The sequence below is a fragment of the Mus pahari genome, chromosome 5, assembly GCF_900095145.1.
Source record: "Mus pahari chromosome 5, PAHARI_EIJ_v1.1, whole genome shotgun sequence".
Lineage (NCBI taxonomy): Eukaryota > Metazoa > Chordata > Mammalia > Rodentia > Muridae > Mus > Mus pahari.
In genome coordinates, this window is record NC_034594.1 from 130,135,613 (window position 1) to 130,157,333 (window position 21,721).

At 37.1% G+C, this 21,721-nt stretch overlaps 1 protein-coding gene across 8 annotated transcripts in view; it reads right to left on the reverse strand.

Moving 5' to 3' along the window:
* Rasal2 (RAS protein activator like 2) overlaps positions 1-21,721 on the reverse strand; it is a 276,958-nt gene that overhangs the window by 81,191 nt on the left and 174,046 nt on the right. For 7 of the 8 annotated variants that reach the window (XM_029538940.1, XM_021199327.2, XM_029538939.1 and 4 more), the window contains one exon: positions 18,070-18,176. In XM_029538940.1, the coding sequence (XP_029394800.1) occupies positions 18,070-18,176 (107 nt within the window). Of the gene's footprint in view, positions 1-18,069; positions 18,177-18,945; positions 19,016-21,721 lie in introns of those variants that run through there. The other variant, XM_029538942.1, reaches the window with a different exon arrangement.

Below are 21,721 nucleotides of genomic sequence, written 5' to 3' on the forward strand. Positions count from 1 at the left end.
ACAAAGTACCCATGGAAGGAGTTACAGAGACAAAGTTTGGAGCTAAGATGAAAGGATAGTTCTTTATGTAAACATCTTTTATGATTGCTCTAATGTTTCCTGGGAATATGCAGTGCTGCTCATGAATGGCAGCTTAGAAACTCCTTTTCCTTTCACCTAGTAGCCTTGACCAGGGGCTGTCAATTTAGAAGTTCCTTTCTGGCAGCTAGTTATATTGTCATTATAGCAACCTAGCTGTTCTGAACATTTCCATGAAATGTGGTCATACTGTGGCTATAAAGGGAACTCTACTCTCAGTGGCTGGCTGAGACCACAATTTCTACTTCAGGTAGTCTTGCTCTGATGATAATGGTTCTAGCCTGCAATAGTGCTAGAAAACTGCTTCAGACAACAAACTTCTGTGACCCTCCAGATAACCTACAAGAGAGAGCCATGCATCTGGCTGCTCTGAACCTTGTAATGAGTCCTCAGGATAGGAGGGAACTTCTCTTGCTGATTCTTTAAAAAGATTGTGAGACAGCTGGGCATTGGTGGTGCATGCCTTTAATCCCAGCACTTGGGAGGCAGAGGCAGGTGGATTTCTGAGTTTGAGGCCAACCTGGTCTACAGAGTGAGTTCCAGGACAACCAGGGCTACACAGAGAAACCCTGTCTCAAAAAACCAAAAAAAAAAAAAAAAAAAAAAAAGATTGTGAGACCTCCCTTCCCACCTGCATCTCCCGCCTGGGCAGGTCATCAGCTTGTTTGAAGACCTCACAGTATGAAGGCCTCCTAGTATGTCTGCTGCACCCAGGGCAACAGGTAAGAGGCCCATTCAAATAACCACAGTAGCCTAAACAAACCCTGAAGATCCTAGCATACAGAGGATTCCTCTGAAGACCCCACATTCTGAAGGCCTCTCAGGCGATCTGCTGCAGCTAGGGCCACAGTTATCCCAGGGAACCTGCAGCAACCCAGGCACACAGGAGGCAAGCTCCAGACAGACACACCGAGGTCAGTTAATACCAGAGACAACCAGATGGCCAGAGGCAAGTACAAGACCATAAGCAACAGAAGCCAATATACTTTGGCACCATCAGAACCAAGTTCTCCCAGAACTGCAAGCCCTGGATACCCCAACACACATGAAAAACATGATGCTGATCTAAAATCCTATCTCATGAAGATAATAGAGTCCTTTAAGGAGGATATAAATAACTCACTGAAAGACATACAGGAAAACACAAGTAAACAGGTAGAAGTTCTTAAAGAGGAAACAAATAAATTCCTTAAAGAAATATAGGAAAACACAATCAAACAGGTGAAGGAATTGAACAAAGTGGTCTAAGACCTAAAAATGGAAGAAGAAACAAGAAATCACAAATGGAGGCAACCTTGGAAATGGAAAACCTCGGAAAGAGGTCAGGAGCTGCATATGCAAGCATCAACAGAATACAAGAGATAGAAGAGAGACTATTAGGTGTAGAAGATACCTGAGAAGATATTGACACAATGGTCAAAGAAAATACAAAGCGGAAAAAACTTCCAGTGCAAAACATCCAGGAAATCCAGGGCACAATGAAAAGACCAAGCCTAAGAATAATAGGAATAGAAGAGAGCAAAGATTCCCAGCTCAAAGGTCCAGAAAACATCTTCAACAAAATTGTAGAAGAAAACTTCCCTAACCTAAAAAAAGAGATGGCCATAAATGTACAAGAAGCCTATAGAATACCAAATAGATTGGACCAGAAAAGAAAATCCTCTCATCACATAATAATCAAAACACTAAGTGCACAGAAAAAAGAAAGAACATTAAAAGCTGTAAGGGAAAAAGGCCAAGTAACATATATAGGCAGAACTACCAAAATTACTCTAGACTTCTCAAGAGAGACACTGAAAGTCAGAAGAGCCTGGACATGTCATGAAGACCCCAAGAAACCACAAATGCCAGTCCAGGCTACTATACCCTGCAAAAACTCTCAATCATCATAGATGGAGAAACTAAAATATCCCTGACCAAACCAAATTTACATACCTCAATGACAAATGACACTACCTCAGAGTAAAAGGCTGGAAAAAAGTCTTCCAAGCAAATGGTCCTAAGAAACAATCGGGGTTGCCATTTTGATATCCAATAAAATAGACTTTTAACCAAAAGTTATCATGTGAGATCGGCAAGGACACTTCATATTCGTCAAAGGAAAATTTCATCAAGAGAAAGTCTCAATTGTGAACATCTGTGCTCCAAATGCAAGGGCAACCACATTCATTAAAGAAACTTTACTAAAGCTCAAAGCACACATTGAACCACTCACAATAATAGTGGGAGACTTCAACACCCTACTCTCACCAATAGACAGGTCATTGAAACAGAAATTAAACAGAGACACAATAAAACTAATAGATGTTATGAACTAAATGGTTTTAACATATATATAGAACATTTTACCCCCAAACAAAAGAATATACCTTCTTCTCAGTACCTCATGGTACCTTCTCAAAAACTGTCATAAAACAAGCCTCAACAGATACAAGAAGATTGAAATAATACCATGCATCCAACCAGATCACCACAGACTAAGGCTAGAAGTCAATAACAAAAACAACAAAACCCCCACATACCTATGGAAACTGAACTATTCTCTACTCAGTGATAACTTAGTCAAGGAAGAAATAAAGAAAGAAACTGAAGACTTCCTGGAATTCAATGAAAAGGATGACACAGCATATCCAAACTTACGGAACACAATGAAAGCAGTGCTAAGAGGAAAATTCATAGCACTAAATGTTCTGCTAAAGAAATCAGAGAAATCCTATACTAGCAACTCAACAGCCTACCTAAAAGCCCTAGAGCAAGCAGAAAGAAGCAAACACACCCAAGAGGAGTAGAAGGCAGGAAAAAGTCAAACTCAAACTCCAGACAGAAACCAATCAAATATAAACAAAGAGAATACAGAGAATCAACAAACAGAAAAAAAGCTGGTTATTTGAGAAAAATCAACAAGATAGATAAACCCTTAGCCAAACTAACTAAAGGGCACAAAGATAATATCCAAATTAACACAATTGGAATGAAAAGGGAGAAGTAAGAACAGAAACTGAGGAAATTAAAAAACAAAACAAAACATCAGATCCTACTATAAAAGCCTATACTTAACAAAACTGGAAAATCTAGATGAAATAGATCATTTTCCATATAGATATCACATACTAAAGTTAAATCAAGAGCAGGTAAACTATCTAAACAGTTCCATAACCCCTAAGGAAACAGAAGTCATTGAAAACCTCCTAAATAAATAAATAAATAAATAAATAGCCCAGGGCCAGATGGCTTTAGTACAATTCTACCAGATCGTCAAAGATACCAACTCTCCTCAATTCACTCTATGAAGACACAGTTACTCTCATATCTAAACCACACAAAGATCCAACAAAGAAAGAGAACTTCAGACCAATTTCGCTTATGAATATTGATACAAAAATACTCAACAAAATTCTAGTAAACTAAATCCAAGAACACATTAAAACAATCATCCACCATGATCAAGCAGGCTTTGTGCCAGGGATGCAAGGTTGGTTCAATATACAAAAATCCATTAACATAATCTATGATATAAACTCAAAGGGAAAAAAAAAAAAACCACATGATCATCTCATTAGATCCTGAAAAAGCATTTGACAAAATACAACACTCCTTCATGTTAAAAGTATTGGAGAGATCAGGAATTCAAGGCCCATACCTAAACATAATAAAAGCAATATACAGCAAACCAACAACCAATATCAAATTAAATGGAGAGATACTTGAAGCAACCCCATTAAAATCAAGGATAAGACAAGGCTGCCCACTCTCCCTATCTATTCAATATAGTACTCAAAGTTCTAGCTAGAGCAATAAGACAACAAAAGGAGATCAAGGGGATACAAATCGGCAAAGAAGAAGTCAAGGTATTTGTAGATGACACCACAGTGTACATAAGCGACCTCAAAAGTTCTACGAGAGAACTTCTACAGCTAATAAACAACTTCAGCAAAGTGATTGGATATAAAATTAACTCAAACTAATCAATAGTCTTCCTTTATACAAATGATAAACAGGCTGAGAAAGAAATCAGGGAAATGACACCCTTCACAATTGGTGTAATTTTGACCAAACAAGTGAATTATCTGTATGACAAAAACTTCAAGTCTCTCAAGAAAGAAATCAAAGAAGACCTTAGAAAATGGAGCGATCTCCCATGCTCATGGACTGGTAGGATTAACATAATGAAAATGGCCATCTTACCAAAAGCAATCTATAGATTCAATGCAATTCCCATCAAAATTGAATAGAATTAAAGACCCAGACATAAACCCACACACTTATGGACAGTTGATTTTTGACAAAGAAGCCAAAAATATACAATGGAAAAAAGAAAGCATCTTCAATAAATGGTTCTTGTATAACTGGCAGTATGTATGTAGAAAAATGAAAATTGATCTATATTTGTCACCTTGCACAAAGCTCAAGTCCAAGTAGATCAAGGACCTCCACATAAAACTAGATATACTAAATTTAATAGAAGAGAAAAATGGGAAAGAGCCATGAACTCATAGTCATGAGGAGAAATTTCCTAAAGAGCACTCCAATGGCTTAGGCACTAAGATTAAGAATTGATAAATGGGACCTCATGAAACTGAAAAGCTTCTGTAAGGCAAAGGACACAATCAATAGGACAATTGGCAACCTACAGGTTGGGGAAAAAAAATCTTCACTCACCCCAAATCTGAGAGATCTAATATTCAAAGTATATAAAGAACTCAAGAAGCTAACCTCCAAAAACCCAAAATAACCCAATCAAAAAATGGGATATACAGCTAAACAGAAAATTCACAATAGAGGAATCTTAAATGGCCGAGAAGCACTTAAAGAAATGCTCAGAGACCTTAGTGATAAAGGAAATGCAAATTAAGATGACCCTGAGATTCTATCTTATACCAATCAGAATGGCCAAGATCAAAAACTTAGGTGACAGCACCTGTTGGCAAGGATGTCCAGAAAAAAGAACATTTCCTCCATTGTTTGTGGGATTGCAAACTGGTACAACCAAAAAGAACTTTCCTCCATTGCTTGTGGGATTGCAAACTGGTACAACCAGTGGTTACTCTGGAAATCAATCTGGAAGTTCCTCAGAAAATTGGAAAAAGATCTACCTGAAGACCCAGCTATACCACTCTTGGGCATATACCCAAGATGCCCCACCATACCACAGGGACTTGTGCTACAGTATGTTCATAGCAGCCTTATTTGTAATAACCAGAAGCTGGAAACAACCCAGATGTCCCACAACAGAAGAAAGGATAAAGAAAATGTGGTTCATTTACATAATGGAATACTATTAAGCTTTTAAGAATGAGGGTATCATGAGTTTTACAGGCAAATGGATGGAAGTAGAAATTATCATCCTGAGTGAGGTAACTCAGACTCAAAAGGACATCATGGTATGTATTCACTAATGAGTGGATATTAGCCAAAAAAAAAAAGTACAGAATATCTAGGATACAATCTACAGAACTTAAGAAGGTAAACAAGCAGAAGGGCCCAAGTGAGGATGCCTCAATCCCACTTGGGAGGGAGAAGAAAATAACCATGGAAGGCAGAGGGAGGTAGAGACCTGGGTGGGAGAGGGAAGGGAAGGGGAAAGGGACTATGATCAGGCAAGGGGGGGAGGGGCAGACAGTAGAAAAGCCCTGAGGGCTACCAGAGTGATTGGAAATATGTAGCCTAGCCTTGGGGGATGGTAGACGGAGGGACCCTCTAGAAAGTACCAGAGACCTGGGAGATGAGAGACTCTCAGAACTCAAAGGGAGGGACCTTAGATAAAATGCCCAACAGTGAAGAGAGCCCACCTCCAGTAAGTAGAGGCATGAGGTTGTCACAATCAAAAATTCTGACCCAGAATTGTTCCTGTCTAAAAGAACTGCAGGGACAAAAAGGGAGAAAAGACTGAGGGAAAGACAGTCTGGTGACTGACTGGCCCAACCTGGGATCCATCACAAAGGAAGGCTTCAAGGCCTGACACTATTACTGATGCCAAGGTGTGCTTACAGACAGGAGAGTACCATAGCTGTCCTCTGAGGCCCAGCAAGCAGCTGACTGAGATCTCTTAGATACTGGACCACCAACCAGGTAGCATACAGGAGCTGGTCTGAGGCCCAGGACACATATTTCACACATTTAGCAGAGGACTGCTTAGACAGTCCTCAGTGAGAGAAGACTTGCCTAACCCTTGAGAGACTTGAGTCCTCAGAGAGTGGGGAGGCCTGGCAGGGGTTTGGGGGAGGAGGATATTATCTTGGAAACAGGGAGGAGGAGGAATGGGATAAAGAACTCTGGGAGGAGGACTTGGAAGGGGGGCAATGGGTAGACTGTAAAAAAAAAGTAATTATAAAAAAGAAAAAAATTAGAGATTATGAGATACAGAAATAAGGCTATTGTTTATATTAGTCTAGTGAGTGGCCATTGTCTGAGACTTACTTCTGATTGGGGGATTTACAATCTGAGCATAGGCATCCCTTTTTAGCTATAAGTACAGTGTGTGTGTGTGTGTGTGTGTGTGTGTGTGTGTGTGTGTGTGTGTGTGTAGGATAGTCTTGGAGGTTGCCCTCCTATGAACTAATAGTCTGGGAGGTTGCCCTCCTATGAACTAATAACTCCTGCATCATGTTGCAACACTCGACCACAATAAAGGTTTCTTCTAGATGGTCTTTTATCTTCTTGTAGTCTTTGTAACTGGTAAAGTAGGTTTAGCTGGTTGCACAAAAAATAAATAAGAACCCAGGGTTTCTACCCTCAGGAGTGATAATGAGGAGGCTGAGGATTCCACAGAGTTACTGAGAAGTAAGGCTCTAGTTCAGCAAAACGTAGGACTTTACCACTAACTGGAGGTAAGTGATTGAAAGAGCTGGGAATTTAGAACCCTGATTTCTGAGGTCTAGAACTGTAACAGTAGGAGGTGGCTGAATAATTCCCTGAGTACTCGAGGGTGGGCTGTACAAGAAGCCAAGAAGTCTGGTGGACTTATTAAGACAAAGGATGGCAGAGATACTGAGACTATAGAAGTCGCAAAGGTCAAAAGGTGGGAACCGAAAGAGAATACAATTCCAGTTGCTAGAAGAGTTACTGAGCTATCCCAATGGTTAAAGAACCAAGAGTCCTCAAAATAATAAGGAGCTGTAACTCTAACTCCTAAGTGAAGGGTCTGACCCTAAACCTGGGGCAATAAACTCCTGCTTTGAGCATCTCAGGCAATTAGGTCCTCAGCTTCAAAATCTTGGTGCCAAATAACTGTTTCTCTTTAAAGAAAGTTGACCTTGTAAGCTTCTAGAAATCTCCATCATCAATCCTAAGGGAGCTGCTTCTTGTTTAGGTGAGTAAAAGAACACTTATCCAACTTTGTGGTAATGTATTTTGAGGGTGGGGTATATTATTCTAGTTTCTCTCTATGTAGTAGTCTATTCTTTTCTAGCTATTTATGCTGTTTCCAGTGTTTTAAAATTATAACCATTGCTGCAATGATAACTTCGTGCATATGTATTTTCATGTCGGTGACTTCTCTGTAAGGGTAGATTGAAAATTCTGGATCAAAATGTATTTAGAAAATATGTTATTTGTCAGTCACGTTTTCAGAAGGGTTGTTCAGCTTGCCTTTCCATCAACAATGTGTGATGTTGTTTGTTTCCCAAATCTTTACCGATAGAGTTGTTGATTTCTTTCTATCAGCTTGCAAGGTGGATAGTATATCCAGGTTTCCATTCTTCTGAATGTGAATTTGAACAGTGTTTTGTACATTCAGAATCCTTTTTAGGTTTTTCTTTCTCCTTCACTTCCTTCCTTGAAGAATGAGTTGCTCAAGAGCTGGGAACTCTTCAGTACCTATGTCTTACAGTTCTCAGCGCCTTTAATTCCAGCTCTAGAGGATTAACTTTCTCTTCTGGCCTCCATAGGCACCTTGGCCCATAAGCACACACTTTTGTCAATGACACACAGACACACACAGACACACACACATACTTTAAAAAAAAAAGACTTGTTCATGTCTTTCCTCAAATCCAATTTTTAAATATCTGTGTTTTGATCATTTGTTTTTAATTTTCGTTAGTTTTAAAATATGTAAATTGCTCAGTTTATTAGCTGTCATTTTTTGTTGTAGTGTTTTATACTATGCAATTAAAGATATTTTATAATTTGTTTCTATTTGTCACTTCTATTTTGGGGATGTGTGAGCTCCATGGTATGCATTTAATAGTCAAAGGCACAACTTTGTGGAACTGGTTCTCTCCCTCAGATCTGGCATGGGTTCTGGGGCTCAGACTCAGGTCACTAGTTTTTAGTGGTAAGCCGAAGTATCTTGCCAGCTTCAAATAACATTGTGTGTGTGTGTGTGTGTGTGTGTGTGTGTGTGTGTGTGTGTGTTTATATTAAGTGATTCTTTTTAACTGCTTCTGGATTTTTTGGTATCCATGATGGAAAATTTGCCCTGTGCTGAGGTTATAAAATGCTGTCACACTGCTGTTGTCAGTAGTTACATGGGCTATTTCTATTATCTTCCTATATCTGGATCTCTAGTCCGCTTAGAGCCACTGTGAGGTGGGATATTCATATTCAATTTTTTCCCAATGCTTCCAAGGGTGTCCCTTATTACTTAGATTAATGCTAATCTTTCTGTTTCAGAAAATCATTCTTGATTTTTGTAGTAGACTAGATCTTTCTCCTGATTACACAAGACCTTTTGTTTACACTGATATTTTCCTGTTTTGACCTATAATTAGTTTTGTTTCTATTTTATTTTATATTATATCCTCTACTGAATTGCAATACCAGAAGGTAAATAAGATCAAGCAAATTAAAGTCATCTTTATATTTGTGCAATTTTTAAGGAACTGTGAATTACTTCATAGTTGTAGAGTACAATACTAATAATAATTAGTCTGAATTATTAATAGAAATCTAATTTAATAAAACAGTGCCAAGCCTATTGTTTAAGAGGAAAGGTTTGGTATTTGGACTATTAATTTGGTAATCAGGTCAGTTCTCATGTAAACATGTGCTTTCCTTATGGTTGACAGTGACTTGAGCTGATCTCAAGTTCTGAGTATGAATATTAAGCAAGATAGCTTTAAGTCCTGAAATAGTGAGAAATGATGGATCAAACTAAAAGAGAGAACACTGTCCTAAAGTGAGGTCTATTAGCCCATTGGACAGTCTCCCAGAGGTTATCATGGAAGCCCCAAAAAGCATTAGCTAATACAATGTAAAAGGCAATTTTCAATGTCAAGGGAGATGAACTAAATGAATTTAATTGAAAATTTCTGCCTCTCATTTCCAGGACTCTAAGAATAACAGTATCACAGATGGAGGGAGGGTGGAGACTATTAGTTTTTTTAAAATTCCTAGTGCCTTGTGTGAAATAGTGTCCTGAAAAATCACTCTTCTGGATAATGGTAAGCTATGGGTAAAACATCAACAACACTTTCCACCAATGTCCGTGAGGTTATCTGCTTTCTTCTTTGGTTTGTTTTTGTACAGAACAAATGAGGGATAGACATAGAAATGGAAACACAACTGTTTCCTATTAGCAGATACATAGCCTGTTTCTATTGCCTCCCCTATATTTAGGTCTCTAGTTCACTTGGAGATTACTCTTTTATGAAGTATGAGATTGTTTTATTTAGCAGCAAGGTGGATAGTGTCTCCAGGTTCTTCTTCTCTCAATATGATTGTGTTTAAACAAAGCTTCATACATTCATTTAGGATATACATGTGTACGCACACACACACACACACACACACACACACACTTAAGCACAACTTGTTTAGGCAATGAAAAGATGGCTGAGGTAGGAGAGTTACCACAAGTTTGAGGCTTGCTGAGGCTACATAGTGAATTCTAGGCCTGTCTGGCCTGCATATGAGTCCTTGCCTCAACAAAACAAGACAAAAAATGAAACATTTGAGATGAGGGCAATCAACTTGTTCTTGGTCAAACAGGTTAAGATCATATAGTAAAACATACAGTTCTTTCTTTCCTTTCTTCAGTCTTTCCTTTCCTCCCCTCCCCCATCCTCCCACTACAGCTCTCCTTTTCACAGGCTGTCTCTATATAGCCCTGTAGCTATCCTAGAACTCACCGAGATCCACCAGCCCCTGATTCTGGAGTGTTGGGATTAAAGGCCAGCTTACAGTTCTTTCTTTACTAAAGATTTTTACATTCATTTATTTGAGTGTATGAGTGTTGGTATATACAACAGAGTACACATATGAAAATCAGAGAACGGTTTATGAGAGTTGGTTCTCTGTATTGATTCTATAAAATGAATAAAATATAGTTGAGAATAAAATATAGATAGTTGAGTTCCAGGAATCAAAGTGAGGTCTCTAGGGTTGGTGACAAATACTTCCACCTACTGAGCCATGTTGTTGGTCAAAATAAGTTAGCACTCTTTTGCAAATTCTAGAAACAAATCCCTAACTGCTAATGTGTACTCCATGAATTGGTGATAGCCAGACAGGCAGGATGACACAAGCCCTTTATGTCATCTGTTGAGAAGAGTTCAGGGGTTTCTTCCTGACTGCAACCACCTCATCTTCACAGACAGATGCTTCTGAGTAAGAGAAACCTCACTGACTGCATAAAATGTAGCTAAGTAGGACAGGTCACCAGGTCTTGAGCTTCAATTTTATTGATTACTATTGTTTTTTTCTCATTTGCTTTTTAAAGAGCTGAAAGGCACTACATTCCTACTATACAGTGAATGAAGTTATTCTTTTCTTCTTTATGTTCAAATCACTTCCACAGAAAGTGATTTTCTAATTACTACAGTCTATCCTTTTTAATTGTTTCACTTAACAAACCAATGGAAGAATCTTGAAAAATCAAAAAGTACACAATGCTGATTAACTCAAAATACCAGATAACGATGAGGCTACTGCAGCATACACTTACAATGTACATAGCTTGGATGATAATGCATACTGCGCACAGATTTAAGTGAGCTATCAGAAGTACAGGGAAAAGGACAGTTTGATGTTGATGTTACAAGTTGAAGAATGTCTTTAGGGCTTCTATAAAAGTGGCGCCTAAACTGTATTAATTCTATAAAATGAATTAAATACAGTTGAGTATGTATTTTAATGTTTACTTAATAAAATATTCAGATGTATGACTGAGGAACATTTAATAAAAAAAATTTAAAGATGAAGACTCAAACAGTCATCATTTCTGCATCACAAAGTAATCTGTACAAGCCAACTAAAATGTGTAAGATTTGGTCATGTATAACTGGAGCTACTCGATTGAAGACTGAGTGAGACAAGTAATAAGAATTTCAAGATTGTAGGGTTGAGGATATGGCTCAGTTGGTAAAGTGATTATCACAAAAGCTTTAGGTCCTAGATATGATTCCTAGCATCTATACAAAAAGCCAGACTTGGCTACAGGTGTTCCTAAGCCCTGCACTAGAGAGGTACAGATGGGAGGATCCCTGGGTCTTATGGCCAACATCCCTGGCTGAATCAGCAAGATCCAAGTTTAGTGACAGATCATCTCTCAGAAGATAAGGTGTGGGCTGGTGAGAAGGATCAGTGGGTGAAGGCACTTGCTGCCAAGTCTGAGATATGAGAAGTAACAATCAAGTTTACATTTTGTAAAGAAAGCACTCTGGCACACTGTGAAGGCTAGAGAGCATTTGGAGGAACTGGAGACTAGAGGTGAGTGAGTTAATCTATTGCACTACACAGGACTGGCTGTACAACTAGTGTGTCTCAGTCTAAATGCAGGCAACTGTTCAAAAGGCAGGAAAGGAATGCCACTGTACAAAACACAAGTTTGATACCTGGGTTTGATTTCCAAAAGTTGTTTTCTGAACCACACTCTCCCCTCTCTCTAAAAATGTAATAGAAAAAAATAAAAATTAGGTGGGGCTAGGGAGATGGCTTAATAGTTAAAGCACTTGTCATGCAAGCAAGAGAACTGGAGTTAAGATCCCTAGATCTCACAGAAACACTGGATGGCCATGATACCCCTCCCATCATTTTAGCCTCAGAAGATGGAGACGGGACTTCCTAGGTCTAGGTCTCTAGCAGGACTCACTCTATCAGCCAACCTTGGGTTGACTGAAAGAGTTCACTTCAAAGAATAAAGTGGACGAGTGTTCTAGAAAGACTCTCAATATCAATCTTGGGCTTCTGCATGCATGGTCACACACATATGTATACTAGCACACACATGTCTATATACATGGTAAACACATGAAAAAGACAGAAAAAATAAACTAAGATGGAGAGCTGCTAAGAAAGATATGTGAATCCTCTGACCTTTACATACCAATACACATATGTACACCTGTGCCCCCCATGTGTTTGTTCACATACAAGAACACAGTACAGACATACAAAAAAGGGGATGGGGATTTCAATATTGCAACCACAAAGCATTCAAATTCATGCACAGGACTTTCTGCGTGCAGTGCTTAGATACTGCACTGTTTTCCTCTTCATGAAGTTGGCCTTCATACCAGTCCATGGAAGGGATAAGTAACCCTGATAACTGCAGGCAGTTAATGGCAGGTGGGCTGAGAAGAGGAGACTGATGGATGTGAAAAGATATACAAAATCGATAAAAGATAAAAAGTTTGAGTCTGCATAACTATGTATGTACTGTGTACATGCAAGAGCCTCTGAGGCAAGAAGACAGCACTGGTTCCCATGGAACTGGAGATGAGTTGAGAGCTACCACGTCAATGCTATGAACTGAACTTGAGCAGAAAGTACTCTTAACTGTTAAGAATCCCTATAGTCCCTGCTTTATTTTCTTTTAAAATATTATGTTTCCTAGTCCTACATCCTGGAATATATAATTTTCCCTATAGAAGGCAAAATTATGATATTTTGGAAAAATGCAATAATTCAAAGCATCAGTAATGACTAATTAAGAACTTCATAGACAGTAAATAGCTAATATATAACATACTTCAATATATCTTCTTTGCCATTTCCCTCTAATATTTTTTATTTAATCTAGTATATTACAAATACTATTGCTTCAATTTATAACCATATTAAAAAGTATTAATAAGACTATATCTTTTATCCTGTTTTACAGGCCCATATTTTAATTGTTTACATTTTTATTAGTATGTAATTTATATGCTATAAATTATTCTTTTAAAAGTGAACGAGTCAATGGTTTTTGTGTATTCAAAAGGTTGAGTTGGGTACAGTAATAGGTTATGCCTGTAATAATCCTAGCACTTGAGATGGCTCAAAAAATAAAAAATGTGGGGGAGAGAGAAGAGAAAGAACATTATAGAACCATTACCACAGTATAATTCTAGAACTCTTTTGCTTCTATGATTCTGGACATTTCATATACATAACCATAAGATCTCTGTTTTTGACTTCTCTAGTCTTTTTGGTGTATAGGTGACACCAATATGGTAGCTTACACCTTTATTTAATTACTTAAGAGTAATAATGTGCTATTTATATGAGCTGGCCACACTTTTTAATATCTGTTCCTCAGATGATATTTATGTTGTGGCTACTTTGTAGCTATTATAAATAATGATGACCTAAATATTTATGTGCTTTTATAAAGGTATGTTTTCCACTTTCTTTACATCCCTAGAAGTAAAATTGTTAGGTCATCTGGAAACTCATTTAAAAAAAAAAAGGCTATATCAAGTTATATTCCCACAAGCAATATGAGAGTTTCAGTTTGTCCGCATCTTCAATAATACTTACTATTGTCTCCCTGATTTGATCATGGCTATCCTACATGTAGCAATGTATCATTTAAATGTGAGCTTCCTTAAGAGTTGATATGGAACATCTTTTCAAGTATATAAGCACCACTGTTTACCTTCTTTGGGTCTTTTAAGTTTTTTTTTTTTAATTTTAAACTAAAATTACTAGATGCTGAATATAAACTATACAAAATGTTACGATTCAGGAGGACAGCAGAGGCAGCAGTGCCATTAGTTGTAGAATTAATGAGCTCTATGCTAGACAGTACCTCAGGGGTACCCTTTAGCAGCACTGGTTGTACCTTGCAAAGTTTTAGAGAAAGGGGCAAAAAACTCACCCTTTGCAGTTTACTCTAGCAAAGTCATGACATTGGTAACGTTTTCTTTCCACATCATTAGCTTCTGAATTCCTATACTGTACATATTAGATATGCTTGGTGACTAACCAATTCTTAAATTAGTTTGGAATACTTGTCTTTAATTATAAAGTGAAAGTTATTGTGCCTCTCTCCCCCATTGAAGGCAAGGAGAAATATCTTTTCTTGGGACAAGAAGGGCAGTTATCTAAAGAATTGCTACATATAGGTGTCTTATCCTCTTTAACAGGTCTTTTCTCCAGGATGGGATAAACTGGACTCTTTAAGTACTTAGGCTGCTGTAAACTGATTTCTAAGAATTGCCATAGAATGAGGAGTGTTTCTTTCACATCATTTTTGCATTCTTTCAAGTTAGACTCTTAACAACAATTTTCTGCCAAACCGGTTCCCTTTTCCAGGTATATAGAAATCTCTATTCTTAGATTCTATTCTTCAAAGAGTTGTAACTAACTTTATTCTTTTTTCCTGCATTCTAAGATGTTACATTTCAAACTTTCTAGACTATTATTAAATTGTATCCTGATTTTAAACTGACTTAAAGACATAGCTGGATTTCTAATGTTGTACCACAAATTTCCTTTCTGACATCTCTGTTTAATACGTTTTTATTACCTCTGGTAATAATATTTGCATTTATGTCTATGTTTATATTCATGCACATAGGAGCACAAATATATTCTTTATTAAAGAAGAATCACTGCAGAGTGATTCTATCACAGACTTCAACTCTGAATGGAGGACAGTGAAAAGGAGGAGACGAGAGGGAGACAAAGTTTCTGAGTACTAGGAGAGAAGGCTGTAAATGTCTTCCTAGGATATGAGAGCAACAAGGATATAAAAATTAAAATAGTTTTTTAGCTTGGATGCAATAACTTGGTAGTCTATCCAATCATGGCAAATACATAATCAATGACTGCACTGTAGAGTAGTTTACAGGAGGCCACAGCGGAAGCACTGCTGATTAGTTTCGTATTTCAGACTGGAAGATAACAAAAGAAAGCACTGATGTTTACAGTTAAGATTGGCACAAGTTGGGGGCTGGCGAGATGGCTCAGTGGGTAAGAGCATTGACTGCTTTTCTGAAGGTCCTGAGTTCAAATCCCAGCAACCACATGGTGGCTCACAACCATCTGTAATAAGATATGACGGCCCCTTCTGGTATGTCTGAAGATAGATACAGTGTACTTATGTATAATAATAAATAAATCTTTTTTTAAAAAAAAAAGATTGGCGCAAGTGAGTTCCTCATATTTTACCAATCACAAAGGCAAACAATTCTCAATTTCAGGGTGCATTTCGGAATACTAAAAAACAAATAAATCATTAACACAGCACCCCCCTCCAAAACAAAACAAAACAAAAAGAAAACAAGACAAAAAAACAAAAACCACAGATGACCAGGTTTATCTTTAAGTATCAGTGTATTTTATGAAAGGTAAGTTTTATGGCTAGTTAGAATTGAAAACCAGTGGTTTGGACAATGAACGCTTTCTAATCTTGTCTGTTTAATTTTGAAAAGTACTTATGCAGAGCATATAGACTCAGATACAACAGGAACCAATACCAGCTGGTGTTGACAGCAAGATACTTTATGTGGTACCACTCTTAAAAAATGTTTAAGTAACTTTAAAAATTTTTAATCTTATTTTATGTGTATGAATGTTTTGCCTGCATAGATGTTTGTGTGATACACATGTGTACAGGCCAGAAGAGGGTACCAAATCCCCTGGAACTAACATTACAATGGCTGGCTGTGAGACCCACTGTGTGTGCTGGGAGCTGAGCTTGAGTCCTCTGGAATACCAGCCAGTATTCTGGCTAGGCCATCTCTCCAGCCCCAATATCTTGTTATTCAAGAGTATAATATAATCTTCACTTTTATTTTTCAGAGTTAAAAAAAAAAAACCTCTACAAAGGATTAATCATTTGACAATCTCTTACATTTATGCACTTGTTTGGGAGTGGTCAAGTGTTACAGTATTGAGAGAATAAGGAAGGTTATACAGGAATATCTGGCTGCTGCCTTAGTTCAACTAGGCTTTCTGGGCAACTTGGAATAATTATTAGTGTCTGAATTCTTTCAGAACTAAGCTCAAAGCCAATACAAATGGAGCAGCTGTGACTGCATTGTGTCACAGACAAGGCCAACTCAGATCATTGTGCTATGGAAATGAGAACACCAAGCTTAACACCTGGCCCAGAAGACAAGCAGCTCTCTCTTATTCAAGGCCAAATGGATGGTATCATCTAAGGAGAAGTCATACAAAACCCCTAAATATCAACAGTCATGTTATAAATAAAGTTTTAAAAAGAAGCCTGTTCCAAAAACTCAGAAACTATGTATGAAACAACTATATTCAACAGCAAGCCACAATAGTTTCCTTTCTGAATTAAATGTAAGTAGAGATAACTTATTTTACTCAGTTGTTCTCAGTTCCACCCCAAATCACTTAAATATCATGAGCAATGCATAAAATACACAAGGAAGCTTTATACAGAGGAAAGAACAAATATGCCAAGGCAAACACCCTAGCAAAATGTAAAAGGAAAAAACAAACAAAAAATGTTTTTTTAAGAAGCAAAAGCTATTCAAATGATAATTGCTTGAAGAAGCTAAGAAAAAACTCTCAAGTACCAAAAACATTATGAGCTTGTACATATGCATGATATCTGAGTCTCAAAGAAATATCTCAAGAAAGAAATTACTAAATAAAAATTCTAACTGGTTCAATTTCCAAATGTAAATATGCACTGAATATATCTAGACATAACTGTTAATTAAAAATTCTCTTTATTGATGGAAGAACCCCTACTTTGCACAGGAACATTCATTTCAAATAATCTCTTATGAAATGTTCACAAAACAGCAAATGTTTATTATTTCAGTTGCCTACAGCTATATGTTATACTAAGAGACTAAACCTGAGATATGTTCATTCTGTTTGGATCCTTATATAAATCCTGTGTATTTATCCACTCAACAACTATTTGATTGGATGTTTGCTATGTGCAATGTACTGCACAGCACAATTGGGGTAGTTACAAACATGGTCAGAATGGATAGTCACTGTTAAATGAGGAACAAAGGCACAAACAAACTAAAAGAAGAAAATGAGAAATGAAAATGATCAAAATAAAAAAAAAAGAAAATGATCAAAATATAATAGATACATGCATAAAATTGTCAAACAATAAATACAAATGTTATTTATCTAGCATGAAACAGACCTTTCTGTAAAGTAAAATTTTATAAAGATTCTTTATCTTCAAGATTTAAAGCATTCTCAAATGATACACCCAGTTACACTTTAATTTAATAATTTGGAATGGCTGTTATCAGTGTCAACTTCTGTATAATATACTACTCTGAGATAAGATGGCATGATCCAGGGCTACTATAAAACATGTTAAAACATGTTAGATACTTGTCTTTTTCTTTTATGGAGTTGATGAAAAATTGGGTTCTGTTCTGACAGTTAATTCTAGAATAATGTCTAGGGCTATGAGTGGAAATTCTAGAAATTACATTCTAGAAATGCATAACTTTGAGACTGGTTTTCCTGGTCAGGAGCCTTTTTTTTTCCTCATTACTCTATGCTTATCAATGAATAACAAGTAGTGCTTGGTCTTAAGTACTTCCCTTTTGTAGCTTCAAAACTTCTACTAAGAATCGTCTTATTAAGATGACTTGAACATTAGCTACTAAATTATGATTTAAATGAGTGAAAACTGCACTTCTTAATTAAAATTTGCAAAGCCTGAATATAGACCTTATATTGGACATAATATACAGTTAATCAAAATGAATTTTTATTTCTGGCCTTTACCTTCTGTTTTGTAATGAAATTCTTGAGGAACAAAATATTTGCAGTATTTTAACTCTCAAAAGAAAAATAAAATATTTCTTTTTAGGGGAAAGCAACACTTACTGGTACTTTAAAAGGAGAGGTATTCGCAGTGTCCATGGAGTTGGGTTTCTCTGATGTGCTGGTCCCTGAGATGCTCCGTCTGCGGGGGGACCTTTCTGCTGGCACCTCTGGAAAAGTAGAGGAAATAGAAACATCAAGGATCCAAAATTTCAGACTTCCCCTAAAGTATACAATTGCTGCTATTTCACACATAATACCCAAAAAAGCTGTTTTATTTTTATTTTTTTAAAGGTCTAATACATTTAATCTCAATGTGCTTTTAGATATTTTTTGTGAGGTTTGACTTATAAAGACAAAGAAACTTGGTTAGAGTTAAGAATCTATTCTGAGAGACAACCTGTGTCTTCATGTGTGCATATATAAGAGGTAATTCTTCTAAGCTATAATATGTTTAAGGTTTTCAGGTTCACTTAATAGCTAGATCTTATACCATATGGCTCTACTTCTCTATCAGCAATTTAGAAGTTAAGTGAATCAGAAATTTCTAATATTCTTGTGAACCAGAAATACTAGTGTTGTGCATGATTTGACACTGTCTCAACAAAGGTCAAAGTTCGGTTCTATTCAGATGATTCACTAGACTGTAGCCAAAGCTACAAGAAGACTGAAAGGTGCTGCAGGAGAAAAGAATATACATGCCTATGCAGATATAAAAATAGACCAGCCTCTCCTTGTTCTGGCTATATGACCTTACCCACATTTTACTCTGAAATCATAAATCTGTTCAAATGATCTAACAAGATTAAGAATCTACAAATGATGTGAACTCTAATTTAATAGCTATAAATATGCATACTACATTTAAAATTTTTTTCATAGTGATACATAGATATATACATATATACATGCACACACAGATATCTATACATATTATACCTTTATCACAACTGCTTCCCATCTCCACTTCAACTGACAGACAGATAGGAATCCAGCTTCTCAGATAACATTAGATAATTTCAACATGGACAAGAAAAAAAACACATCCTAAAAAAAGTATTCTGTGTTATCTTCCAGATCTTAAAAAATAAAGAGTAAACCATGACTCCGGAGGCTGACATTTTGATTCCTGCTGTTCTGCCTTTAAAAGATAGATGCAGTTTAAACTTCCATTTCTGGCCTCCTGGCCCCTGGGATCCGTGCTACTTCCACTTAAGAGAAAGCATTTTTCTCGTGCTCCCTCCCTGCCTTGCTCTTCCCCCTCCTTCTCCCCAGCTTGCAGAGAGCGAGTGAGCAAGAAACACACAGGACTGCAGCTATTCATTCAATCAATCGTCTGACTGCACATCCCCGTTAGTTACTTTTAGGCTATTAACAGGCGTCCATTGCCTCCCCTCGCTTACAGAAAATCTCTCTGTATTACACTAATCTTCAGCAGAAAAAAATTACTTAAATTTAAATTCGGCTAGTGTTAAAAGGACACCATTTTAAATAGACCCAGTAATGCACGCAAATCAATGCTGCCTAAGAAAAGCCAACTGGAAGTGCTTACCCTATCATTGTTTGCACGCTGGGTACAGGTCTTCTTTTCATCTCCTTGTGGCATCCTGACTATTAAGATATTAGCCAAATTACAATATTGCTAACGACTGAGAAGTTGGTACCGCAGCTTATATGCCTGCAGCAGAAGTCAGTTCCATGATATTGCTGTATTTTAAATTTATGACCAATAACTGTATCTCGGCTTCTCTCTAACCATCAGAGGATAAATGAGTCTTAATGTACGAAGTCATTTTCAGAATTAGGCACACGTGACTTCTAACATACATCTCTAGAAGATGGCAGTATAATTAACTCAGATGTGATGGCACAAAGGAATTTAAGCAAGTCAGCTGTTGGAGTACACCACGCAGTGAGACCTTTAGATGTCAAGACATGACTTTAAGAGTGATGTATTCAAGTTAGGTGATTCTATAAAGTTAAGGGGACAGGGCAGGTGGGGGGAGGAGCTGGTAAGGCAGGAGGAAATCTCATATTTTCTCTGATAATTATCTATAAAGGTTCAAAGATGCAGATATTTTAATTTCTGGATAAATGACAGAAACCAAACTGGGAGAAAAATAAGTTTAATTAGCTAGGATAAAAAGACAGAATGAAACAGTTTCCTTAATATGCAATGTTCTGGTTAATGAAAAAATTGAAACTCATTTCCTCACTTTCTTCCAAACATCTAATTTTAGTTTCAGGCTTATGAACTCATTAGGCAAATATATTTCAAGGCTTTAACTATTTGATATTGTACTGGTTAAAGTGAACAACTAGATTTCAAAACCCAGTAACTATATACAGTTAATTACTATACATTTTATCTCCATACGATTAAAACAAACAATGCTTGTAATTAAATTGTTCCTGAAGAGGTTAAAAAAAAAAAAAAAACTGAACCAGTGAAAGAAGTCAGTACTTTACTAATCTCTCACCCCTCTACAACACAATTTATCTCGTGGTGTAAACTAACTGCTTGAATGACCACAAGTTTTATTTGTCACAAGGTTTGCGCCCCTAAAGACTAATGTTAACTTAGAAAGATGACAATAGACTCAACAGGAGGCTAACTCACAGCTTGCTGGGTTGTTCAGTCCCTGGCAGGCCCTGCTCTGTGTATGAGTGTGCACCTGTGTGATGCAGGTGACAGAGGCCAGGCTTGTCAAGTTTAGAGGACTAAAGACTCAGAGCTTTTTGTATGATATTTTGTACTAAGAATTTTAGGTTTCTGGTCAGCTGAGATAGAAAGATGGCAGTGATTAGCAAAAGACTAGCAACACTAAAGTGAAATCTTTGCTATACTGGGGCAATTGATGCTAGTTAGAGTTGGCTGAAAGTCAGCTGTGACTAGTAAGAAACTAGCATGACTGAGGTGCAATCTTCGAGGAAGTATTTTTTCAGGGTCAGCACATAGAGGGTTCAGGAGTCATGGCTGTATCTCAAGCTAACAGCTGAACTTGGTAATGTGTAAGTCTTGCACACTGTTTTTGTGGCACTAATGTCACAGGACAGAAAGTATCATGGAGAACATCTGAGAGGTGGCATTGTGAGAGGCAGGCAGAGGACACTGGTGAAGGGGCAGTCTCAGTTGCAATTGAGACCAGATGTTAGACAATGACTACTCATAATGCTAGACAGTTTTGCTTGGATCTGATTGTATCTGTGTTCTGGTTCCTCCCTCTTGGGATAAGAAGTATATAGCTTTTTATTGTATAAAAGCCTATAATGGAAAGACTTTGGACTTTTAAAGAGAGAGTGGATTTTTAAAGAGGCTGAGGCTTTAAGCTTCCAATACAAAGGTTATCTCTGGTTCTTAGTGATAACAATCAGGAATTTTGACCAAAAAAAAAAAAAAAAAAAATGCTGCAATATCATGCCATCTTCTATTATGCTTTATTTCAGAGAAGTGTTTTAAATGAATTACATCTTTAATCGAGACAATAATTTTTTGGAACTGGAATCAGCCTCCCCATTTTACAGACACAAAAACAAGATGTTCTAGTACTCTGCCCATGTCTGCCCAGCAGGCAAGAGGCAAAATGAGGATTAGAACCCACGCAGTCTGCATTTAGAGTCTGTGCTTTTAACCACCAGGCATGTTACTTTGTTCTCTGTGTGTTTTACATAATAGGCTATAACTACAGAAATTCTAGTTTTCTTATTTGTTCCT